At 44.8% G+C, this 26,531-nt stretch overlaps 2 protein-coding genes across 43 annotated transcripts in view; one reads left to right on the plus strand and one right to left on the minus strand.

The window, feature by feature from the left end:
• The window catches only part of LOC103347617 (DNA-directed primase/polymerase protein), a 42,617-nt gene extending 39,459 nt beyond the window's left edge, over positions 1 to 3,158 (plus strand). For 32 of the 34 annotated variants that reach the window (XR_016229043.1, XR_016229044.1, XR_016229046.1 and 29 more), the window contains 3 exons: positions 926 to 1,008; positions 1,090 to 1,136; positions 2,804 to 3,158. Coding sequence is in view for 29 of the 34 variants with exons in the window: in XM_089325712.1 (XP_089181838.1) it covers positions 926 to 1,008; positions 1,090 to 1,136; positions 2,804 to 3,037 (364 nt within the window). In the remaining 5 variants the exon portion in view is untranslated. The remainder of the gene's footprint in view (positions 1 to 925; positions 1,009 to 1,089; positions 1,137 to 2,803) is intronic. The other 2 variants (XR_016229045.1, XM_089325718.1) reach the window with 1 other exon arrangement.
• LOC103345609 (centromere protein U) overlaps positions 2,223 to 26,531 on the minus strand; it is a 34,908-nt gene continuing 10,599 nt past the window's right edge. For 2 of the 9 annotated variants that reach the window (XM_070068364.2, XM_089325731.1), the window contains exons 6-13: positions 26,152 to 26,376; positions 21,145 to 21,214; positions 15,458 to 15,566; positions 7,966 to 8,044; positions 7,705 to 7,752; positions 6,444 to 6,505; positions 4,836 to 4,992; positions 2,223 to 3,499 (exon numbers count right to left, since the gene is read on the minus strand). In XM_070068364.2, coding sequence (XP_069924465.2) covers positions 3,386 to 3,499; positions 4,836 to 4,992; positions 6,444 to 6,505; positions 7,705 to 7,752; positions 7,966 to 8,044; positions 15,458 to 15,566; positions 21,145 to 21,214; positions 26,152 to 26,376 — 864 coding nt within the window. In that variant the 3' untranslated portion in view covers positions 2,223 to 3,385. Of the gene's footprint in view, positions 3,500 to 4,835; positions 4,993 to 6,338; positions 6,506 to 7,704; positions 7,753 to 7,965; positions 8,045 to 10,179; positions 10,386 to 15,457; positions 15,567 to 20,576; positions 21,013 to 21,144; positions 21,215 to 26,124; positions 26,377 to 26,531 lie in introns of those variants that run through there. The other 7 variants (XM_070068363.2, XM_089325730.1, XR_011386307.2 and 4 more) reach the window with 6 other exon arrangements.

A 26,531-nucleotide genomic window follows, 5' to 3' on the forward strand; every position in this document is an offset into this window, starting at 1 on the left:
TATTTCATATTTAATGTCAAAGCTGATACTCTTACATAGCACATGTGCTAGAAGGGGGAGATGATCCAAGTGTGTGTTGGAAAATGTGTGGCATGATTCAGTGCTATGGTTGATATTCTTAAATGAAAAACAATCTTGAAAAGCTCTATTCTTGGGCCACTGTTGTGGCCTCGCACAGTAAGCTGCAGCTTGCAGTGCTGCTGTTCCATGCCAGAGCACCAGTTCAAGTCCTGGCTGCTCTCCTGTCCGTCTAAAGCGCCTGGGAAAGCAGCAGATGGCCCAAGAGCTTGGGTCTGTCACCCGTGAGGGAGATCTGGGTGGAGTTCCAGGCTCCTGGCTTTGGCAGTTTGTAGCCACACTGGGAAAGAGCCAGTGTGGAGAGAAATCTCAGTTGCTTCCATGTGTGTTTCCCTCCCTCCCTCCCTCCCTTTAAAAATAAATCTTAAAAGAGAATTATATGCTCAATACACCAAGCTGTCACCAAAAAAGATCCCCACAGTCCTATAACCCAGTGAAAACTACAGTTAGCACTGATGCATCTTTCTAGTCTTCTGTGCGTGGACATTTACAAAAAAAATAAGATTATATCCAATTATTTTTTAGCGGTGAAATATTACATGTAATAGTATATATATGTATAAGTAATATGCGCCTCTTAAAGACCAATGCTCAAATTCCATTTTGTGCAATTTGATGGACACAGGGAGAGAGCTGTTCTATCTTTCGGGGAGATCTTCTGTCAGTGTGTGCGTTTTCCTCCTGAAGTCCATTTTGTGTGATATTTTAGGCAACTGGTTTTGTTTGTTGTGTATCTTGTTTTTACTTTTTAGTTGAAGATTTAGTCATGTTTCTTCTAGACAGCATTGAGTTGGATTTATTTTTCTATACAGCTTAGGTCTTAATACTTTTCTTTTTTTAAACAAAGGATTCTGGTTGATCTGAAAAATGAAGTTTGGTATCAAAAATGTCATGATCCTATATGTAAAGCAGAAAACTTCAAAACTGACTGTGAGTTATTAATTTTTACATTTACCATAAAGTAAAAGTTAATGTTTACATAAAAACAGTTTTACTATCTTTCTGATTCAGGTTTGCCATTACCTGCTGAAGTATGTCTTTTGTTTCTTCTCAAAGAGGTAAGTGCAGTTTTGTATCATTGTCATTACTAAGTCTTGGTATTATAGTATAAATGAACCAGGAGCACTGTCCACTAAGCTTTTTTTTTTTTTTTTTTTTGACAGGCAGAGTTAGGGAGAGAGAGAGAAAGGTCTTTCTTCTGTTGGTTCACCCCCGAAATGGCTGCCATGGCCAGCACGCTGCGCCGTGCCAAAGCCAGGTGCTTCCTCCCAGTCTCCCATGCGGGTGCAGGGGCTCAAGCACCTGGGCCATCCTCCACTGCCTTCCCAGGCCACAGCAGAGAGCTGGAAGAGGAGCAGCCAGGACTAGAACCCAGGGTGCCAGCACCACAGGCGGAGGATTAGCCTAGTGAGCCGTGGCACCGGCCTCCACTAAGCTTTTTAAGCACAATGTTTGTAACACATTGTTTTCACTTGAAGATCCATCTTGGTGATTTTCCTACCTCAGTATATATTTAATGACACATACCTCACTCTTTACTGCATAAGACTTAGTACACTTTAACCAGTCCTAGACATTAAAGAGGTTTCTGGTTGTATAAACCAAAATACCCTTCTTTCTTTCTGGCACAGTGCTTGCAGCAGACATATCAGAGTGCCCAGTTCTTGTCTGCCTCCTCTGCTTCCTGCAGCCCACATGGGAGATCTGGATTGCATTCCAGGTTCTTGGCCTAGCCCTGGCTGTTACGGTTATTTGGGGGGAGTGAACTAGTGGATGTGGGATCTTTGTGACTCTGCCTTTCAAATAAAAAAATTGCATATACCCTTTGCTGCCATTTTTTCCCCCAAAGATTTATTTGAAAGTCAGAGTTACACAGAGAGAGGTCTTCCATCTGCTGGTTCACTCCCCAACTGGCTACAACAGCCAGAACTGCGCCAATACGAAGCCAGGAGCTTCTTCTGGGTCTCCCATGAGGGTGCAGGGGCCCAAGTACTTGGGCCATCTTCCACTGCTTTCCCAGGCCACAGCAGAGAGCTGGATCTCAAACTGGTGTCCATAGGGGATACTGGCACTGCAGGTAGCAGCTTCACCCACTATGCCAGCAGTTTTAATCGTGGTTTGACAATCTAATAATACCACCAACATTTCTTTCAAAGATCTTTATTTGCCCAAATAATTTAAAATCTTCCTCATAATATTACAACATTTTTATCTGGGCTCATATTTTTAAAACCAGTAAGTATACATAATACTCTGTGGGGCCTTTCCTTTTTAAGGTTTATTCTTCCATCCACTCCCCAAATGGCTGCAACAGCTGCTTCTGGGTCTCCCACGTGGTGCAGGGCCCAGCTGGGACTTGAACCGGTGCCCCTACAGGATGCTGGTGCCCCAGGCGGAGGCTCCACACCTAATTTAAGGAAATTTAACATCACTATTATCTCATGTAAGCCTTAGTGATTAGTCCTTGGCAGTTTGTCTTTAACAGGTACACAGGCCACTTGAACAGGTAAGTCTGTCCTTGCTGTAGCACCTGCTGGGGATGCTGAAACATCTGTGCCACAGAACTGCAGGCAGTTTCAAATGGGGAGTCTAAGGAGTATCTGAGCCAACTCCAGAAACAGTTAATATTCTCATTCCTATCGAACTGGTCTTAAGATCTTAATATGTGGTGATTTCATTATATATTCAGTCTATGTCGAATTACAACTAGATTTTTTTTTTAAAGGAAGAAGAATTTACAACAGATGAAACTAGGAACCATGAAACCACGAGCCCTCATAAACCATCCCCAGGTGCATCCTCTGACCCTGGCTGGGACAATGGCATGGATGATGCTTGCTTTTTAGAAGCCACTGAAGATGCTGAATTAGCAGAGGCTGCAGAGAGCAGTCTTCTGCGTCACAGTAGTGGAGTGGATGAGATTCCTGATGACCTCATTATGGAAGTACTACAAGAGTAGCCAACTGTGGACATCACATAAGCAGCCTGTAATCTGCGAGATTTGTAACAAAAAATTATATTCAGTCTGTCAAATGTTACTTGGAAAATAATGTAAGTAAATCAATTTTATTGCAAATTAACTGTAGTATTTAGTCTATGTTCATTGTCTTAATTTTACAGGTTAAAACATACATGTTTGCGGCTGATTCAGATAGGGTTTCAACATTTTTAAATTACTCAAGACATTATCCTAAAAGGATCATGGCCTCTAAAACTATTAATCAGTACTAAATCCTGGGGACTGGACCCTACTTGTTTTCAGAGGCCGCAGGGGACTAAGTTGGCACATTTCAGTACGGCTGTCTCCTCAGTCCTGGTCAAGGAGATTCTCTAATTGGTGGTTGATATTTTGCAAATGATTTTCAGCTCCCAAAAAGGTTCTTGCTTTAAATAACAGAGCTGGAAGGCTGGATGAATCATACTGTTGAAAGAAAATAATTCAGATTAGCTAATATCAAAAACTCTTACAATCCTGTCTTTACATAGTTCAATCTGAAACCAATGGAAAAGATCTAACTTGTCAACTCCTCTTCCTTTCACTTTTACAATTGGTTTTAATTCATTTCCTTAGGATAGAATTCGTAGAACGTTGCAAAGGAGTGGCTCTGTACATCTGAGTGCCTGGGGCAGGTCAAGACTTGGTTTGAGCAAGTCTGTCTGATCTCATGTCTATTTTAAAACACACAACAAAAAACATTAGGCAGGTTTACTTTTACTGGAAGAACCAAAGGATGAGAACACCCAGCTTATAATAGCTCATAAGGGGAAAAAAAACTCTAAATCCACTCTAAGAAAACTTTAATCATGGAACTGATCCTTCCAATAAGACAAAATTACTATGCAAGTCGAACAAAATCAACTCATGAGTTTAAACTAGTAAGCCAACCCAAAATTGATTAAATTCCTCTTTAGTTTTCTGACTACTACCTAGAAAACAGTGGATTTTTTTCCTGGCATACAATTTACCATATGTTGAGAGAATTCAAGAGCCTAATTAAGACACTAAGCACCTGCTCTCAGGGAGTGGAGGGAGGAGAACTTGCTTGGTGCTACAGGTTTAGTTTAGGAAAAGAGGTGAGGCCGAGAACACAGCTGGGAGTGATATGGTCTAAAGGTACAGTCGCTGAATTTGTTTTAATGAAAGTGGTTGCTATTTTTCTAAATTTAATAACCAAGTCCACTTAAGCTTTAGACTAGTTAGGTACTTTGGGCTCAGGAAAACTGCATCAGTGTCAAAATTTAAAGCTGAATTTAGAAAACAAATCTGGTAACATTTTATGTAAAATTATACTAGGTGGACAACTTAAAGTGTATATTAAAAAGTCCAGAAATGGGGGCCACTGCTGTGGCCTAACAGCATCCCATATGAGCACCAGTTCATGTCCCGGCTGCTCCCTGCTGACGGCCTGGGAAAAGCAGTGGGAGACCCACGTGAAGGTCCTGGCCCAGCACTGGCTGTTGCAGCCGTCTGGGGGCGTGAACCACTAGAGGGAAGATCTGTCTCTCCTCTACCTGTGACTTTCAAATAAAAAATTTTGTAGTTACTTTTTTTATTAATCCAATAATATTGCTTTTTCTTGCCATTTATAGATAATGGCTTTTTAGATACATGTACCAAGAACATGAGCTAGACATAAAAAATGTGGTTGTGCAAAGCCTACTCTTCCCTTATTGAACTCAGTGAGCCCGGGTTTTCCTGTACTGCTGCAGCTCCCCTCCTGAGGCAGAGTCGAAAGTAAAAAAAAACTCCAAGTTACCGTTTCCTTTGTGTCTGGTTCTTTCTCTTGAAGATCTGAGTACTCGTGATAGAGCTGTTTTAAATTAGATAGGAAATCTGCTGCCGTCCTCAGGGATGACTTTCTCTCCTTAAGTTCGTCGTATTTTGTTTGTAGCTGTATCAGCTGGGGCTCTAACCTAGAGCGAAAAGAAGTACACCGGGTGAAGGATGGAACACCAGGGTGGTGGCTGCTCCGTCTACCTTCAGCTCTGACAGCAGGAATGCATGAAAGGCTCCGGGTTTCAATTTGAAATGTAGGAGAAAGGCAGCTTTCAGCCTCGCAGATGAGCCGCTGGGGCCAGCTGCGTCAGCTCTCAGAGAGAACTTGGATCTTATAGACAAAGGGAATAGAAAAGGAGTTTTATTTTGTTAAATAAAAAAATGCTAACTAAACTCTTGTCTACTATGATGTCATAACATAAGTCCTGTAAGCTGTCCTTTACAGTGGACAAGTGCAGCGTTTTGTTAGACTCACTACTGATCTGGCAGAATTGGGGTCTGACAGCGAATCCTAGCTCCCCCACTTCTGTGGGGTTTGACTGTTGGTATGTTACCTCTCCGTGCCTAGTTTTCCCAACGTAAAGTTAAAACAATAATATACCTCTCCAGTAGAAAAGGAACTAAAGAAGTGTGTTTTTAAAATATGTAATGAAGCCTTATCACCAGAGATAATAACCTCCCTCAGTGATGACAGGGACGATCAATGGGTGAAATCAGGAAAGCGCCCCGCACCCAGGGGACTGCTAGATGTAGGCTGTCGTATTACCTTGGCTGTTCTTAGCTGTAGCCTGGGCCAGCACCTGTCTGTAGTCTAAATTTGGAAACCAAAGGACTAGACAACCAATTCTCCCTCTTCAACTCCTGCGACAGTACTTTGTGCTTCACTGTCTTTTCTACCGGCCTTTCTCAGCTGTCGTACACCTTCAGAGCAGACAGCCTCCCTGGTACTGCTTTACTATCACACTCCCAGCTCACGCAACACGTACAGAAGAGCAGGAAGAAACACTTGCAGGCTGCTGTGGGCTCCAGTCTTTGCAACCAGACCCCGGCTGGCCAGTTCCGGGACCGTCTGGTCCAGCCTCTGGGAATGTGGATTCACATGAGTGCCACCCACGGTGTTTGTGTTTCACCAACACAAACTGCCAACATTTATACAGCACTTAACCATGTGCCATCCCCATGAAGCACTTCTCACAACACCCGATGGTCTGTTAGATAGCATTACGCCTTTATACTAAAGAGGGAACGGAGTTATTAACAGGTTAAGTGACTTGGCTAAAGTTGCACGGGCAGTGAGGGGCCGAGCCTGGATTCAAAGCCAGGCAGTCTAACTGCATTAATTTATGCATGAATTTAATTGGGGTGCCTGTCAGGCCACAGCTGAGAGAAGTCGGGACATCAGTGGCAAATCCTCCCTTGCTAATGGGGGCTACAGCGACGTAGCATAACCTGCCCTCACTGAGCATCCAAATTCAAAGATAACCTGGAGTTTTCGTATGGCACAGCAGCAAGTATTAACGCCTCCCGATGACGTAGCACACTTGGGTTCCTTGAGGTATGTTCTGTCACAGGACTGTTGCTATCTTACCGAAGCAGTTCATCCTGGACTTCAACCAAACGCTGCCTTTTCTTCTTGATATCTACAATCACCTAAGTAAGAGTAATTTCTTTGTTAATTTTGTGATGTGTACCGCCAGGAAAAGAGGGAACCTTGGAATAGTGTGGGTGGGGGATCTACTTCAGGATGATCTGGAGAAGGTGAGGGGCTAGATCCTCAGTAGATCCCATGAGCTAGACAGATGTGATCTTGCAGGACAGTGTTGTGATCTGTTTTGTATTTTTTTTTTTTTTTTGACAGGCAGAGTGGACAGTGAGAGAGAGAGAGACAGAGAGAAAGGTCTTCCTTTGCTGTTGGTTCACCCTCCAATGGCCGCTGCAGCCGGCACACCGCACTGATCCGATGGTAGGAGCCAGGTGCTTCTCCTGGTCTGCCATGGGGTGCAGGGCCCAAGGGCTTGGGCCATCCTCCACTGCACTCCCTGACCACAGCAGAGAGCTGGCCTGGAAGAGGGGCAACCGGGACAGAATCCAGCATGCCGGCGCCGCAAGGCGGAGGACTAGCCTAGTGAGCCGTGGCGCCAGCCTCTGTTTTGTATTTTTAAAACTATTTCAATAAGTTTTCTTATCTCAGAGGTCTCATTAGTCACTACCTAAAACTCTGCTGTTGGACATCCATAAACAATGTAGAAATGACCAAAATGAGATTACAGTTGAAAGAAAAAAAGATGTGTAATTGCCAGAAGACAAATGTATATTTCTCAAGGTCATTTCTGTTACCAATGCAGAGGAACAGTGACTTTGCACTCCTGGATTCGTGGAAGTTTGGTGGTGCAACCTCTGAGGTCATTCGGTCCATTCATTCACAAACAAGCAAAGGGGAATCCCGTGTTCACTGGCTTGTTTCCCACTGCTGCCTACTGAGGGGGCAGAGCCAGGACTACAGGTGAGCTCTCAGGACTCCTAACCTGGTGTTCTTCCCGGCTGCCCTTTTGCCTTAGACAGTGCTCTAAAAGGTTTTGCTTTTTGACACTCACAAAAGCAATAAATGTACATTACTCAACACGTACCCATATAAGGGACCATTTTGGACGTTGATAGCCATTTTTAGACCAACTGAGACATCTTTCAAAAAGATTTAATAGCACTTCCTTGAACATCAACCAAATAAGAGTCTAAAAAGATAAAAATTCTTACACAAAATTCTAAAGGCAGCAAACCCCAAAGTCAGGTCCTAACCACCTGTGTTAGTATCGTGTAGTCACATCACCCTAATTGCTGACGTCACTTACCTTAGCGTTCTTCCTTTTCAGGTTTTTCAACATCTGGGCTTCTTTAAGCTGTATGAAACGAAAGATAATTCCTGTGCATTTCCCAAGATTAATCATTTTGACATAGGTTACATTTAATTTAAAAATAGCATGTAAAATATGAGTAGTGCTAATGACTTTATTACCATATTGCCAGAAAATGCAAGCTTTTCTATGCTAGCAGCATACTGCCTCAGGATAAGCTGAAAAACCTTAGGCCAAGAAATTTGTCAGTGAGCTTACCATTTTGATGAGTTCTTCTTTAATATTACAATGAAATTTATTGATGGCTTCTTTACAAATTTTAGATTCTATTCTTTCTCTGTAGAGGAGTTAAAAAAAGGGATCAAATTAGGTATCATGAAGGATTTTGAAATGTGTTTCTCCAGCTTAGCATATGTAATATACATGCACAACTTGGCATGTACCATTTAAAAAAATTTAAGATGTAATATTCAGCCTGTGGTACTTTCTCAGACAATCTAGGAAACATGTCTCAGCAAAGAAAATGACCAGAAGTGCCCTTCACCAACGATGGGCAAGCCAGAGAGTGGTTGTGCCCACGCTCACACTGTTAAGCAACCCTGCGGTGAGAACCACATCTGACGGCTCACCCCAGTGACCCAGGGACCCTCTTCAAATCACCTTAGCTGAACTACCTCCTTCCTCTTAGAACCATTAACTTAACGACTTTGGGGTTTAACATGCTGCATGAGTTTAGAGGCAAATCATACTCAAACCAGAACACGTGAGCTCCTATATTTAATTTATTTAATTTCTTCTCCAATTTTTACTATTAGTCTCCTGCTTACTTTGGGTTTCCTTTGCTTCTGTACCTGGATTGCTAAGATGAGTTAGATGACTGATGCACTGCTTTCCTGGCATCCCATATTTTTCACTTTAGTTCAAACACATTTAGTTTTCTGTTAAGATTTCTTCTTTGACATACATGTTCTTTATAAGTATGTTGTGGCCGGCGCCGCGGCTCACTAGGCTAATCCTCAGCCTGCGGCGCCGGCACACCGGGTTCTAGTCCCGGTCAGGGCGGCGGATTCTGTCTCAGTTGCCCCTCTTCCAGTCCAGCTCTTTGCTGTGGCCCGGGAGTGCAGTGGAGGATGGCCCAAGTGCTTGGGCCCTGCACCCCATGGGAGACCAGGAGAAGCACCTGGCTCCTGCCTTCGGATCAGCATGCTGCGCCGGCCGCAGTGGCCATTGGAGGGTGAACCAACGGCAAAGGAAGACCTTTCTGTCTACTCTGTCAAAAAAAAAAAAAAAAAAAGGTATGTTGTTTAATTGCCAAGTATTTAAAAATTTTTTTCCAGCTATCTGTCTGCAACCAGACACTGTAAGATTTCTATTATTTTACATTTCTTAGCGTTGTGTTTTTTATGGCCTAGATTGTGATCTGTCTTGACAAATATTCCTTGTGATCTTGAGAAGAATGTGTATTGTGTGTTGCTGAAGTAGCCTGCAGTCTATAGCTATCCATAATAGGTTGAACACCCCTCATCTAAAAACCCAGCATCCAAAACGCTCTGAAATCCAAAATGCTGAGTGCCAACATTACACTCAGTTTTGGATTCTTGGATTAAAGACACTCAACCAATTAAGTGTGCAGGTATTCCAAAATCTGAAAAGCTCAGAAATCAAACATTTTCAGTCCCAAACACTTCAGATAAAGGACACTCAGCTTGTACAGTGTTTCTTATCTCTGGCATTTGTTTTACTGTTTGAATTTAGAACTCTTGGGAGCAGGGGTTTGATGCAGTGGTGAAGCCATTGCTTGGGCGGCCCATAGCCCACATCAGCATGCCTGGTTTGAGTTCCAGCTCTGCTTCAATTCTAGCTCCCTGCTGACGTGCACCCCTGGAGGCGGCAGGTGGTGGCTCAGTGTTGGGTCCCTGCCAGCCATGTGGGGGACCCAGACTGACTTCCTGGCTCCTGGATTTGGCCTGGCCCAGCCTCAGCTATTGTAGGCATTTGGGGAGTGAACCACAGTAGATGGAAGAAATCAGTATCTCTCTTCCACCCCTTCCCTCTCCCTTTCAAATAAAATGAAAAAAAAAATTAAACAATAATTTGTATCTCTCGGCTGTATCACTCATTTTCTCCAAAGAAGATACAAATGGTCATGAAGCACCTGAAAAGACACGCAACACTAACACGAGGGGAATGCAGACAGGTCTACATGGCACTCTACTCACTGGGATGACTACTGTAAACACCACCAGAACATGGGTGTTGGCAGGAATGCGGAGAAAGAGACACAAATAACTGGAAGGACATTCCATGCTTATTGACTAGAAAACTTAATACACAGATTCGCTGCACCTCCTATCAAAAGTCCAGTGACATTTTCTGCAGCACTAGAAAAAATCCTAAAATTCATGTGACTATCAAAAGACTCCAGAAAGCCAAAACAATCTTAAGAAAGCTGCAGGCCTCATACTTTCTGATTTAGAAACATATTACAAAGCTACAGTAGTCAAAACAGGATGGCACTGGAATACAGACAGAAACACAGACCAATAAGACTGCATAGCAAATCCAGAAACAAACTTTCACATACACTGGGGGCTTCTGATCGTCAGTGTGGTGCCAGCACTACATAATGGGGAAGGCAGGCTCTTCAGCAAGGGGTGTTAGAAAATCTGCAGGTCCACCTGTAAAATAAGTGAAGCTGGCCCTTACCTTACACCACACATACTTCAAAATGCACTCAGAATGCATTAAAGACTAAAACAGTAACGTCCCAAGTGGAAAAAATAGGGATTGCATGTCACATCAACACACAGATAACAAAAGCAAGAACAGACAAATGGAGCTGCATCCGTTTAAAGCTTCTATTTGCCTTAAAAAGGAAATTCTGACAACATGGCCACCACGTGGATTACCCTGAGGACAGACGCGTGAAATAAGCTAATTACAAAGGGACGCATATGAGGGGTCTTCAGAAGGTTTGTGGAAAATGGATTTTAGGGCAAAACTATGCATGGGTTTCAAAATTTTGTGCACCAAATAACTATCTTTTAATTCCATTTTGTTTTTAAGTACCCTCAAATGTATGATCCCACTTATGAGTTACACAGAGTAGTCAAGTCTGCAGAACAAAGTAGAAGAGTGCTTGCTAGGGGCTGGTGAGAAGGGGATAGTTTAATGGACACAGGTTTGGGCTTGACCAGATGAACGGTGTCTAGAGCGGGGTCCACAACAGTGACAATCTACTTCACACTGCCGACCTGTGCACTTACAAATGCTTAAGATGGCAAGTTTTATGACGTCCTGTTATCACAGGTACAAATTATATGTCCTATCTTGTGAAGAAGAATTTCTAATTTAATATAGATACCAAATTTTCAGATGTGAAAAAAAATTTTTTGGCCAGCACTATGACTCAATAGGCTAATCCTCCACCTGTGGCGCTGGCACACCGGGTTCTAGTCCCGGTCGGGGCACCGGATTCTGTCCTGGTTGCCCCTCTTCCAGGCCAGCTCTCTGCTGTGGCCAGGGAGTGCAGTGGAGGATGGCCCAAGTCCTTGGGCCCTGCACCCCATGGGAGACCAGGAGAAGCACCTGGCTCCTGCCATCGGATCAGCGTGGTGCGCCGGCCGCAGCGGCCATTGGGGGATGAACCAACAGAAAAGGAAGACCTTTCTCTCTCTATCTCTGTCCACTCTGCCTGTCAAAAAAAAAATTTTTTTTTTTAATAAGAAAAACAGGCCAGGCCTCTCTGCTGCGGCTCATTCTAATGATGATAAACTGATGGATTCTATCAGCCACAAGGTGACAGTCTACACAGGATGCTCAGACACAGCTCTTTCAAGTTTTAGTGCTTAAAAAACCTGGCCACTTCATCCAGACCTAGTTATGGAGTATCCTAAGAATTTGTGACGTTTGCATTTCATGACATACTTCCTTGCTTATACACACTGACATACTGCTTACAACGAGCGAGTCTGTTGACAAGCAAAAAAAAATTGTTCAGGCTTGTCACGTGTATTACAAATAGCAGACCCCCAAACAGGTGTTTATTTGGAAAGTGGGAAGTGTTCCACGTGGCTGAGAACCTAGAGGTTGCAAAAACACAATGGATCAGTGATTTCACAGGAATTGTTTGATGCAACAAAAAACAACGTTGTTTTGTAATTTTAAAAGTCTGTGAAAAATGCAAGTGAAGTATTCTTTATCCAAACTGCCGGGGACCAGAAGCATTTTGTATTGCAATTGTTTTGGATTTTGGAGTATGTGCATATACATAATGAGACTTCTAGGGGCTGGGACTCAAGTCTAAACATGAAAATTCATTTATATTTCATATACACCTGAAACACATGGCTTAAAGATAATTTTATGCGACATTTTAAGTATGTGTTCTGACTGCAGTCTGTCACATGAGGTCAGGTGTGGAATGTTCCACTGTGGCTTCATGTTGGTGCTCAGTTTCAGATTTTCAAGCATTTTAGGTCCTGGATTTTCCAATCTGTCCCTTTCCTAAGTCACTTCCCAAGAACTTAATATGCTAAGGGTAGGCATTTATTATTTTCAAGACTGTTTTTATTTATTTGAGAGGTAGAGTTACAGGCAGTGAGAAGGAGAAAGAAACAGGTCTTCCTTCCCGTTGGTTCACTCCCCAATGGCCACAATGGCTGGAACTGCACTGATCTGAAGCCAGGAACCAGGAGCTTCTTCTGGGTCTCCCATGTGGGTGCAGGGACCCAAGGACTTGGGCCATCCTCCACTGCTTTCCCAGGCCACAGCAGAGAGCTGGACTGGAAGAGGGGCAACCAGGACTCGAACCAGTGCCCAAATGGGATGCCGGTGCCGCAGGCGGAAAATTAACCTACTGTGCCATGGCGCTGGCCCCAAGGGTAGGCATTTCTTTAGCCCAGTGATTGAGACACCCACATCCCATATCAGAGCTCCTAGGTTGGATAACTGGCCCTCATTCCCGATTCTAGCTTCCTGCTAATTCAGACCGTGGGAAGCAGTGCTGGTGGCTCAGGTAACTTGGCTCCTGCCATCAGGTGGGAGACCTGGATTGAGTTCCTTCCTCCTGGCTTCGGCCCGGCCCAGGCCCAGCCCCAGCCATTGTAGGCATTTGCGGAGTGAACCAGCAGATGGATGCTCCCTCTATCCCTCAAACAAATAAATAAAAATTTAAAATATACTAAAAGGTAAATTAACAAGGCCAGTTTCCCTAAAATATCCCAAGTCTATAGTAAGTCTTTAGGTGATTTATGAATGAGAAAAGGATAACAAAAGCCAGTGTTGGTGCGTTAAGAGAACCAGTTTTAACAGCAAACTGGCTCTGGATTATAGAGCAGAGAAGAAAAAACCAGGCTCTCCTCACAGTGACACTGCTGAGTTCTAGTGTGACAGACCCACCCCACGCCACATCAATGCAGGTGAACCCCAGAGGGGAACCGCCACAGAACCAGACGAGGCTGTGAACCCCAAGGGGAGGGATCCTGAAAGGGGAAAGGTGAGAGCCGAGGCTGTGGCTGGCTGTTGAGGGCCGGCTCCTGTGTCTTCCCCACCGTCCCCGCACACACGGCCTCCCAGACACCTGTCACTGGCAGGGATTCGACCCTGTCTCCTGGTCCTCAGGACTAAAGGCAGCCCCGGGCCTGTGAGGCCTGGGGAATAGTGGGGAGACTGACCTTGGGCAGCTGTTTCCTCACCTTTCCCAGGGAGTGACCTACCCTCCTGGCACTGCTCTCTGCGGGGCCTGGGGTGACGGCCAAGCGACTGGGCTTCCCGCTCCCCGGCCCTGCCGCCTCCATCCGTGGCACTCCTGTCTCCTGACAAGCACCCAGGCCAGAGAAGCAATGCCAGAGCAGCACAACTGCTCCCAGAGGAAAACCCCTAGGAGAGCTGATTCCATCAAATGGATTTTAGACAGTATTCCCAGGATGCTAACCAGGAACGACGCGAACTGAAGGCACAAAAAAGAACCAAGCAGAAATAGTAGATATAAAAACCAAAACAGTGCAACAAACAACAAATGGGATAAATGGCTGCATGCATGCATGCAGCTAAGAAATACACTAGCAGACCTTCCCACTTCTAAGTCAGGAAAAACAAAGGATAGTCAGAAGCTGTCAGGCCACCGAGGCCACCCCGATGAAACGGCACAGAGCGTTCACCTGGAGCCTCGTGGGCTGCTTGCTGCGGGGAAAGCCCCCACACCTGCTGAGACAATATGCTGAGCCACGTGCCTTTCTGCACGCCCCCCAGACACCCTACCAGGGTCCGTGTGGTGCCTGCACCTCTCCAACAAGCCACTTGGAAAGGGACTGCCTGTTGCCCAAACGATGAAGCCTGGCTTCAGGCCCCCACCCTCCGGCCTGGGAAGGATTCACAGTTCTAGATGCCACCAAGAACTTTCGCGATCCCTGCAAGGAGGTCAGAACTATCAACAACAACAGGACCTGAAAGATGTGGCTTCCCTCCTTCCGGACTTCCGGACGAGTGACGGGGGTCAGGACTGGTGGAGAAAGTAACCACGGATGTGAGGGAAGCAGCAAGAGCACAGACTTGCCAGCGGAGCCTGAAGACGCGACCCAACGGCTGCGCTCTCATGGCCAAACCTGGCAGACAGGAGCTGCCGCTCGGGGTGAACAGAGTAGGGGCTTCTCTCAATGGAGCCCGCACCTGCTGAAGGGGCTGTGACGCGGCTGACGTGACAACAGCAGACTGAGACCGTGCATGGACATTGCTGGGAAAGCAGAGAGAATGTCAGGACTGATCAAAGTGCTGCCCACCAGCATCTCATGCCCCAGAGAGCGCTTTCAGGGAAAGAAGAGTCGACCAGTGCAGCAAACTCCGTTTTTGCCTTGAAGAAATTGTCAAAGCCACTCAGCATCTACCACCCTGATCAGTCAGCAGCTGTCAACCTCGGGGCCAGATCCCTCCACCAGCAAAAACAGCATGACTCACGGAGAGAGCTCATTACCGGTTTTCAGCAATACAATATTTTTAATTAAGTTATACATATATATTTTAGACACAAAGCTATTATATGCCTAAAAGCCTACAGTATGGTATAAATGTAACTTCCAAATGTGCTGGGAAACCAAAAATTCGTGACTCTATTGTGGCATTTGCTTTACTGCAGTGGTCTGGAAGCAAACCTGCGATCTGTCTTAGGTACGCCTGTGATACGCATGTCACGTCTGGCAAATGCTACCAAAAGAAAGCTAGTGATGCATATCAGATGAGCTAAAATAGATAGTAAGACAAAAAAGCATTTCTAGCAATGGAGGTCACCATTACTTGATGATAAATGTCTCATTTATAAGACAGAGCAATTTAAAGCATGATGTTCCTAATAAAATGGTCTCTAAATATATACAGCACAAATACCAGGAAAAACTGAGTAATTACTGGTTCCATCCAGATGCAATAATTAAACTCCCCAGATCTAGTATTTAGAGATTCCGCACGGATTACGTGCTAGGCCATAAAGAAAGCCTCAACATTTCAAGTCAGTATCACCAGACCATCAGGATCTTTGACGACGACAGTTAAGGTAGAGTTCATACAAAAATACAAATTAAAAAGCCACATATTTGGACATATAAAAACATACTGCTAGTGACTCACAGGATTAAGGAAAATCATAACAAAAATATCTAAGCTGTAAGAATAATGAGAAGACATACAAAAGCCCACTAAGCAACAGTCGTACCTGAAGGGGAATCAGTCGTGTATGCACTAGAACATCAAGACTTACTTATGCTCCCGGATTGCTTTCTCACATGCAGACAAAACAATATCCAACTCCATGAGGTCACTCTTCTTTTTTCCTTCTAGACACCAAATATGCACGCTGTCAGAAATACCTAGAATATCAAGACAAATCAACTTCAACATGCTGATGGTTCGTATTTGCCTCTAGAGACAGAGTTCTGAAAGCTTGAAACAAAAACAGTGCCTCCCATCGGGTAAAGGCAGCTCCGGCTGAAGAATCCTATGGGAGGCGCCATCCTCACTGCTTCCTGCCCACTGCTTCCCTCACAAACCCCGTCTGTATGCTCACTCTCTTCCTGCCGTCTCTTTGGTTCTCCCATTTCTGCTGAAGCAACCAAAAGCTCTGCTGCCCTTTATCTTGTGTGTAGCTGTCCAACACCACTCCCGATAAAGTCCTTGTCGGCAAGGACAGTATTTTGTGAACTTTAATCCCTCCGTTAACTGGCCACTTGCAGAATACATGATTACTCGGTGCATTGTTTTAAAATGCTACAGTAATATTCTGTAGTAGGATTCTGAAGACCTACAGTTCTAGTTTGAGCTTTTATTTATTTATTTTACTTTTATTTAATGAATATAAATTTCCAAAGTACAGTTTATGGATTACAATGGCTCCCCCCCCCATAACTTCCCTCCCACCCGCAACCCTCCCCTTTCCCGCTCCCTCTCCCCTTCCATTTACATCAAGATTCATTTTCAATTCTCTTTATATACAGAGTATCAGTTTAGCATATATTAAGTAAATATTTCAACAGTTTGCACCCACATAGAAACACAAAGTGAAAAATACTGTTTGAGTACTGGGGCCCTGAGTTGTCACCTCCACACCTCCATGTAGGACAACTGTGTCCCTCTAATTTGCATGGAGTTTCCTCTGCTGTTTTCTCCCTAACTCTTCCCTGAGATTGTCGTCTCTCACCTTTTTTTATTTTAAACTATCTTTCCCTAGACTAGACCAGGAAGCTCCCTCCCAATTCTGCCATCTTGAAACCTCCAAAAGGTACTATATATTTTTTTAAACAAAACACAGTATCTCAAGATCTTATTAGTCCAAATAAAATCTTCCTTAAGCTCTAAGGAACAGATTAACAAAAATTATGAAGAACCATTATATCCAATCTGTCTTTACTTATTTAACATTTTTATCTTGGCACCAGAATCATGAGTTATATTCTATACACGAGAACACTTGCCTGTGAAATATGGAGGTGCACAACCTTGAGATCACTGAGCAGCTAGAGAAAGAGAACATTAACATGGGAAGCAGCCAGTGGGCCCCCACCTGCACGCATCTCCCTGCCAACCTGCAGGTTACCACTATTCAGAAGTCTGTTTATCACTGTATCAGTCCTCATGATTTTATGCTACAGGCACATACATATTCCTAAACAAGAGTTCAGTTTACATTTTTGACTTTTTTATATTTATGCCAGCAAAAGTTTTAATTTTCTATTTCATTGCAAAAGTATATCACAATTTACCTATCAATTCTACCATGACTGATTGCTTTCAGGATTTTTTTTTTTTTTTAAACAGGCAGAGTGGACAGTGAGAGAGAGAGACAGAGGGAAAGCTCTTCCTTTGCCGTTGGTTTGCGCTGCAGCCGGAAACCGTGCCTATCTGAAGGCAGGAGCCAGGTGCTTCTCCTGGTCTCCCATGGGGTGCAGGGCCCAAGCACTCGGGCCATCCTCCACTGCACTCCCGGGCCACAGCAGAGAGCTGGCCTGGAAGAGGGGCAACCGGGACAGAATCCGGTGCCCCGACCGGGACTAGAACCTGGTGTGCCAGCGCCGCTAGGTGGAGGATTAGCCTACTGAGCCGTGGCGCCAGCACTGCTATCAGGATTTTAATAGCACAAAAAATAATGCTACGAACACTCATAAATACGTTTCACAAGGAATTTCTTTAGGAAATGTATCACAGGCACCAGCCAGGTTTCTGACTTTGTGTATTTTCAACATTACCGAAGTTGCCAAAATGGTTTTCAAAATTGTTACCATAGCTTTCTACCTGCAGTGGGTAAGGATTCTCACCGCCCATAACCTCATTCCCTGAAGAATTAACTATCTGCCAATCCAGCCGTGTGGCAGAGGACTTTGTCTTTTAATTAAACTTGTTGCTAAAAGGATTAAAGTTGTGGCAGAGCCTTCCCAAGGTCAGAAAAAGGAAAAGGGAAGCATCTGTCCTGGGAATGAAGTGTGGCTGCTACCTGCCTGCCTGTGAATGCTTCCGCTGCAGTCCCGACCTGCCTCTATGGACCACTTCAGGTCCTGCTTGCTAGTACACAGCAATGCTGTTGACCCTTGCAGACAGCTACGGCTCAGTATGTGCGTGGGAGGAAAAATGTATACACGCCCAGTACTGCATCAATTCCTGTGGCTGCCATGTAACATCACAATATCCAATCCAATGTAGGCATGGAACCAAGTGAGGGAGACAAAGAGGCTAAAGCCATATCTAAGGAAACAGCCCTCTTTGTTCTGGGCTTAGGCTTTTAGATAAGAAATCCCACCTGGGCCTTATGCTGGCATAAATAATAAAAAGACTACTTCCTACTAAAAGCCTTGGTGTCTTGTCTCTGCACGAATCCTGCTACTGTAGGTGCAGAAGGGTCTCATCATAACTGAAGCTGACATTTCTGTCACTCATAATGGACTGTCTTTGAACCTTTCTTTCACTGTTTCTTCTCCGGTAAAAATCCGTAATGCCACCTGCCCATTCCTTCTACCAGGCTGGCAGTGTGTGCATCACCCCCATGTGCTACTGCTGTTTGAGTCTCACCCTGTGCCTTTCTTCATGCTCTCTGGATGAGCACAAGTCCTTGATTTGATCAGTTAAACTTACTCATTTCCTTCACAGCTAACCTTTTTGTGTCTTCTGTAAGAATTCAGAGTCATACACTCCTGTACTTTCTCTAAAAGTTGTCAGATCATACCTCCCACAAATGAAGTCTTCTCTCCACTTGAAATGACTGTCGAGTGGATGGGAGACAGAGGGCATCAGCTGGTCTTCCCGTGCGGGGACATGGCCACAGCCCTTCCCCATCTCGTCCTACATTCAGCCCGTTTGCAGAGACGCACGGGGCACCTTCCCTTCTCTCCTTCCACGTCACTGTCGCAGGCTTAGAGTGGAGGGTTCCTTAAGTGGCTGTTAGGCTCACCCGGAAAATTGCCTGGAACTAGGCCTTAACTGCTTCTTGCTTTGTCTCCACAGGAATGTTTTTCTCTAGTGACTGTATTTCCCTGGTGGTTGTAGGATTATCCTGGTTGTGATCTTGAAGAGCTAGTTTTGTCAGCCTTCTTTTCTACAGGTTTATATGCTACAGTCAGGGATAGAGTGGAGACGTGTCTCCTTTGCATCTATTTTAAATTTATTTCCCGTGAAGTTGCTCATTCTATTCTTAGTAAATTCTACACTGCAGGCCGGCGCCTCGGCTCACTAGGCTAATCCTCCGCCTGCGGCACTGGTACTCTGGGTTCTAGTTCTGGTCAGGGCGCCAGATTCTGTTCTATTTGCTCCTCTTCCAGTCCAGCTCTCTGCTGTGGCCCGGGAGTGCAGTGGAGGATGGCCCAAGTGCTTGGGCCCTGCACCCGCATGAGAGACCAGGAGGAAGCACCTGGCTCCTGGCTTCAGATTGGCGCAGTGCGCCTGTCATAGGGCCATTTCGGGGTGACCAATGGAAGGAAGACCTTTCTCTAACTCTGCCTGTCCAAAAAAAAATCTACACCTTAGCTTCTAGTGGGTGTGTAAAATCACACAATCACTTTGGGCATATGGTTTTTAACATTTGGTCGTTTCTTGTAAAATTAAACATATACTACCCTAGGACTCAGCAGCTCTACTCTTTATATTTTCCCAAGAGAAACCAAAACACGTGTTAACAAGGAAATGTGTGAGAGAAGGTTCACGGCAGCTTTATTCATGAGGGCCAAAACCTGGAATCCAGTCAGCATCCATCAGGGAGTGCCGGCAGGGCTGTGGTGCAGCGGTGCAGCGCAATGCCACACACGACAGACATCACACACAACACCAAGGCGGACCCACAGCAGAGCACATGCTGTGGGAGTCCATCCATGCAAAATCCCACACCAGGCAAAGCTAATCTATGGTAGAAAACAAGATCGCCAAAGTCCCTGTCTCTGGGAATGTGAAGAGGGGACAGGCATCAAAGGGAACAGGGAAATTTCGGGAGGAATGGGAAGCATCGTTATGTTAATAGTGGTTTGAGTTACACAAGTGTTTGCATTTCCCAAAATTCAGCTATTATATACCCAAGATCTAGGCATTTCACTGTTTGCAGATTTTACATGAACAGAAAAGAACTAGGAGGGCAGTGTTGTGGTACAGCAGGTTAAGTCTGCTGCATATAAGCACCAGTTAGAGTCCCTGATGGTCCAACTTCCTACCCAGCTCCCTGCTAATGTGATAGGAAAGCCATGGAGGGTGGCCAAGTGCTTGGGTCCCTGCCATCCATGTGGGACACCAGGATGAATCTCCTAGCTCCTGGCTTCAGCCTGTCCCAGCACTGACCATTGTAGCCATTTGGACACTGAACTAACAGATAGAGGATGTCTTTTTCTCTCTCAATCTGTAACTCTGCCTCTCAAAATCTTTTAAGATTTACTTATTTATTTGAGAGGCAGAGTTACAGAGAGGGAGAAACAGAGAGAGAGAGAGAGAGAGAGAGAGAGAGAGACACACACAAACACACACACAGAGATCCAGAGAGAGAGAATCTTATCAGCTGGTTCACTCCCTGAATGGCTGCAATGGCTGAAGCTTGGCTGATCCAAAGCCAGGAGATTCATCCTGGTGTCTACATGGGTGGCAGGGGCCCAAGCGCTTGGCCCATCTTCTACTGCTTCCCCAGGCCATAGCAGAGAGCTGGACCAGAAGAGCAGCAGCCAGGACACGAACCAGTGCCCATATGGGATGCCGGTGCCATAGGTGGAGGCTTAACTTACTACACCAAAGTGCTGGCCCCAAATAAATCTTTAAAAAAAAAAAGAAAAAGAAAAAATGGTAAACAAGCATAGAACTCTGGCTAATGATGTATACATTGAAATAATTCAAAAGAAATGTACTAATGTCAAATTTATTTTGAAATGCATTAAAGAATTAAATGGATTAATGGACAAAGTAACAACTCAAGTGTTAACTGTGAGATCCAGATAGTAGGTGAATATACACAGTAAAATTCAGTTTGTTGTATGTTGAAAATTTTCACGACAAAACATTAAAAATAGTTACCTCAAAGTCACACATGCCTCATTTTTCAAAGTAGCAGTAACAATTTACTGTTTTCACCAATCAGCACTTTTTTCCATTACATCTTTGACTAAGTGACAAAGTATCATGCATATTCTGGGGCAGACATTTGGCAGTTGGTTTATTTGCTGAGAGACCCACACCCCATACTCAAGGGCCTGCGTTCCAGTCCCAAGTCCCCTCCCAGTTCCGCCTTCCCACTGATGTGCACCCTGGGAGGCAGCAGGTCCTGGCTCCGCTAGCTGGGTCCCTGGCACACACGTGGGAGACCTGGAACGAGTTCCTGACTTCAGTCTTGCCCAGCCCTAGCTGTTGTAAGCATTTGGGGCAAGGGAATCAGCAGAAGGGAGGTGGCTCTGAATAAGTAAATAAACCATAAAGAAATAAAACACCATCCTGTACCTGAATCTCCAGCTTCATTGCTTGTTTTTTTCCTTTTGCCACGAGACATAGTCTTCTTTTTCTGAGTTTCCTATAAAAATTATAAAGCACATGTTTTTCTTTAAGAAGTATTCATTCTTAAAACATAAGCCTTAAGATGACTTAGCAAACACAATCAGTATTTTAACTATAATTCCTTAGTTCTAAATTACTTATATCAATTATCTAAATTAGTTTAAGAAAACATTACCAAAAAATTGAATTTTCACAAGACTTTGAGTGGACTTTTAACAATCATTGCAAGGGAGAAAGCGGAACTTCCACTGTGTAAGATTACAACGTGCAGAATCAGGTCACATTTCTCTTTCCAGCTATAAGGAAGTAACAGTTCTTAAAGCTCTTATAGGGGAAAAGCCTCCCTTCCACCCCTCTAGGTTCTTTGGTTGAACTACAAATAAAGTTGACACGTAAGACAGAAGAACAAGAGAGAAGCCTCACTGAACTGTTGCCATAACACAGTGGGCATTCCCACACAGGATCCCCACAAGAAACGAAGGGCCAGCTAACTGAAGCTGGTGCAGCGTCCTGAGCGCAGAAGGGGGTAGGGGCCGCTGTGGGTGGTCGCCACGTAAGTTGTGGTAAGGGGAGGGGAGGAACTGTATGGTCAGTCCTGTAGATGAAAACCCCTCAGGTGGGGCCGGCGCCTGCAGTGCCAGCATCCCATATGGGCGCTAGTTCTAGTCCCGGCTGCTCCTCTTCTGATCCAGCTCTCTGCTATTGCCTGGGAAAGCCGTGGAAGATGGCCCAAGTGCTTGGGCGCCTACACCCACATGGGAGACCCAGAAGAAGCTCCTAGCTCCTCATCAGCTCATCAACTCTGCCTGTTGTGGCTATTTGGAGAGTGAACGAGTAGATGGAAGATTTTTCTGTCTCTGTAAATCTGAAACTCTGCCTCTCACTCAAATAAATAAATCTTTAAAAAAATGAATATTGTGAGGTCAGATTTACCATCTACAAGTAAAATATGACAAAAATAGTACAGAGGATGGGGGATGAATAAATGAAATTATACTGTTATGTAATTACATTATATAGTGGGAAGAAATTGTCAGCTATGAAGTAGGATATACAAGGATGACAAAGTAACACACTGATTCCAAATAGATTGCTAATTTAAGGATGTGTGTATATGGGTACACACACACACACACACACACACACGTAATATTTTTTTAAGAACCTGCAAGAGAACCCCCATCTGCTGGTTCGCTTTCCAAAGGCCTGCAACAGCTGGGGCCTTTGGAAAGGACGGATCACTGGAGCCATCACCTGCTGCCTTCCAGGTACTGCACTGGCAGTAAGCTGGAGTCAGGAGATGGCAATCAAGCCCAGGTACTCCCAGGTGGTACATGGGCATCATAACTGCTAACCCAAGTGCCTACTTCCGAGGATGCATTTTTTTATTTTTTTTAAGATTTACTTATTGGGGCTGGCACCGTGGCTCACTTGGTTAATCCTCCGCCTGCAGCACCAGCATCCCATATGGGCTCCAGGTTCTAGTCCCAGTTACTCCTCTTCCAGTCCGGCTCTCTGTTGTGGCCCGGGAAGGCAGTGGAGGATGGCCCAGGTGCTTGGGTCCCTGTACCTGCATGGGAGACCAGGAGGAAGCACCTGGCTCCTGGCTTTGGATCGGCGTAGCTCCGGCCGTAGGGGCCATTTGGGGAGTGAACCAACGGAAGGAAGACCTTTCTCTCTCTTTCTAACTCTGTCAAATAAATAAATTTAAAAAAAAGATTTATTTATTTATTTGAAAGGCAGAGTTACAGAAGGCAGAGGGAGGGAGGGAGGGAGGGAGGGAAGGAAGGAATAGGGGAGAGGGAGGGAGAGGGAGGGAGAGAGAGAGAGAGAAAGAGAGAGAGTCTTCCATCTGCTGGTTCACTTCTTAGATGGCCGCAATGAACAGAACTGCACCGATCTGGAGCCAGGAGCTTCTTCCAGATCTCCCATGTGGATGCAGGGGCCCAAGGACTTAAGCCACCTTCTACTGCTTTTCCAGGCCATAGCAGAGAGCCAGATGGGAAGTGGAGCAGCCCAGATTCAAACTGGCAGCTATATGGGATGCTGGCACTGCAGGTGGCGGCTTTACCTGCTACACCACAGCACCGGTCCTGAGGATGCACATTTTTAATCTAGAAGTGACTGCTAACAAAAAAAAAAAAAAAAAAAAAAGCATGGCTCATAAGCTAATAGAGAAAATAAAGCAGAATATTGAAGAATATTCAATTAATCAAAAATTAGCAATAGAAGGACAGAAAAACAAGAAATGGAAAATACTAAGATTGAGTTGAATATAATATTTAAAATTATATAAAAATGGATTTTTAGAGAATTGGAGGGACAGGAGGTACAGATGGAAAATAAACAGCAAAATAGTTGACTTAAACCAAACCATTTCAATAATTACATTACAAGCAAATGAACAAACAATCCAATCCAAAGACAGAGAACATCAAACCAGGATAAGGACTTGCTGCCTGAAGTCCTTTTTAAATTTAAAGACAAAGACAAATTGAAAATTAATGAATTTTAAAAAAAGTTTACCATGCAAAGTAAGCTTAAGAAGGCTCTTGTAGCTATATTAAGATCTCACAACAGAGATTTTCAAGATTTCATAATACTAGAAGCAATTCATCAGAAAGACACATACTTAAACACACAATTAGAAACAGCTTTATATAGAGTGGAATGGTGGTTTCCAGAGGCTGGAGAGTGGTGGGAGTAGGGAAGTACTCATTAAAGGGTACAAAGCAGGGCCAGTATAATGCATCCCACAAGGGCACCAGTTCGAGTCCTGGCTGCTCCACTTCTGATCCAGCTCCCTGCTGATGTGCCTGGGAAAGCAGCAGAAGATATCCTTACTACTTGGACCCCTGCACCCATGAGGGTGACCTGGATGAAGCTCCTGGCTCCAGGCTTTGGCCTGATCCAACCCTAGCTGTTGTGGCCATTTGAGGAGTGAATCAGTAGATGGAAGATCCCCCTGTCTCCCTATTTCTCCCTTTCTCTAACTCTGCCTTTCAAATAAATAAATATTTAAAAAAAAAAAAAGGTACAAAGCTTCAGAGAGAAAAGAGAAATAAGTTTTTGAGATCACACAGCCTAATGACTGCAGCAAATAACAATGTATATCTCAAAAATAGCTATGAGAAATTTCAAATGTTTCAGTACAAGAAAGGGTAAGTGTACAGGTGGATGGATATATTACCTTGAGCTAATCATTCACAATATATATATATCAAAACATCACATGTATCCCATAAATGATTAATTTAAAATAATATATAATGATAAAAAGCTTTAGGGGAAAACAAAGCTTCAAGTTCATGACACAAAACTTCCAAGAACTAGAGAAAATTCATAACGTTATGATGTTAAAAAAAAATCTATGTATCTGACAGATCAAGTAGACTATGACGCCCCTCATCAAAAAACAAAATGAAAAAACCCTCCAAACAACCAAAGCAGGAAGGACCCACAGCATCTTAACTTCACCATCAGCCAACTTGACGTCAGCTGACTTTCAGAACACCATGCCTGACAACTGCAAATTCAAGTCACAGGGATGTTCACCGAGACAGACCTAGTAAGTAAGAGGCAGAACATGCATAACGCAGGGGCCTATGTCGTGACACAGCAGGCAAAGCTGCCACCTACAATGCTGGCATCCCACATGGGTGCCAGTTCCTGTCCCAGCTGTTCTACTTCCGATCCAACTGCCTGTTGATGGCCTGGGAAAAGCAGTGGAAGATGGCCCAAGTTCTTGGGCCCCTGCCTCCCACATGGGAGACCTGGATGAAACTGCTAACCCCAGTTTCAGCCTGGCCTAGCCATGGCAGTTGCAGCCAATCTGGGGAGTGAACCAGTGGATGGAAGGATGGAAGACCTCTCTCTCTCTCTTTCTGGGGAGTGAACCAGTGGATGAAGATCACCCCGCCCCCATTCTGCTTGTCTCTCTGTAACTCTTTGAAATAAATGAAAAAGAAATAAGAAAACATATTGATATTTCCTCGTACATGCAGAAGGAAATTCTGGAAGAATATGTAAGAAACTAATTACCTATGTGTACATTTAGTGAGTGGGAAGGTGGAAAGTGGAAAATGGGGTAGGAGGAACATTTTACTATTCTGTAACATTTTTTCAAACATGACGAGAATTATTTATTCAAAATATTAAACCAAGTGAGTACAGTGACCTATTAACAACTTGACCAAACTATGTCAAGAATCTTAGAACAAATTCTGAGAAATTTTATCAGAATTTTTTCTAAGGAAAGGATCAGGGGTGCACACCAAGATTTAGCTACAAAGGACTTCATGAAGGCACTTAAAAACTGTCTAAGTACAGCTATTCATTAATACGAGTAATTCAACTGTGGCATATCCGTGGACAGAATGTTTCGCATGTTTTAAAAAATATTTCTTTATTTGAAAGTGTTATAGACAGAGGTAGGGAGGCGGAGATGTCTTCCACCCACCAGTTCACTCCCCAGATGGCTGCAAGGGCCAGAGCTGAGCCAGGAGCTTCCCCTATGTCTGTGCAGGGTCCAACAGCTGGGCCATCTTCTGCTGCTGCTTTCCCAGGCACAACAGCAGGGAGCGGGCTTGGAAGTGGTGCAGCCGGGACCTGAGCTGGCGTCCATATGGGATGCCCGGGCTGCAGACTGGGGCTTTGACCTGCTGTGCCACATTGGCGGCCCCTGTTTGTGTCTGTTAGAAAGGCACTGTGGGGTACTTCATGACCAGTGCGGGAGCCCACCGAGGGTGAGAAATGCCCAGCCGTAGGGCTGAGGATCCCCGAGGCTAGTTTGGGGCTGCAGAAGCGGAGGGGAGTTTGATGTTCTCTTCTAGATTTCCTAAAACATGTTTATCAACAGAAGAATGTAACATTCATCGTTTGAAAGAACAGAAGGAAGTAAAGAAAATACACCATTTTCCAGTAAACCTTTTCTTTCCCGCGGGGCGGCCTCACCACGGCCGGGGTCCCTCCGTCCGCAGGTGCACCGCTGCCACGGCCGCCTCCCGCCTCGGGCCTCTCTGACCGCGGCCGTCTCTCGGGAAGCCCCGACGGCGCCCCGGCCGGAACAGCGTCACACCGTCGCGCACCGATTCTCTCTGGTGACTGAACTTTTCTTCGTATCTCACTTTCTCCCGAGCTGTCAGAGCCATCGCTAAGGGGCTTACATCTTCTTCCTGGCTGCGAGAAGCAAACAGCGTCACGGGTCTGGAAAACACCACCGCTCACCCTCCTGACGGCAATGGCGCCACGATGCGGAGCGAGCTTCTATAGCCCAGGGAGATGGCAGCTGAGCAGTGGACAGAACAGGAAATCTACAAGCCAGAGCTCCACGT

This window comes from Oryctolagus cuniculus, chromosome 2, assembly GCF_051225735.1.
Source record: "Oryctolagus cuniculus isolate XC-2025 breed Fujian yellow rabbit chromosome 2, ASM5122573v1, whole genome shotgun sequence".
Taxonomy (NCBI): Eukaryota; Metazoa; Chordata; class Mammalia; order Lagomorpha; family Leporidae; genus Oryctolagus; species Oryctolagus cuniculus.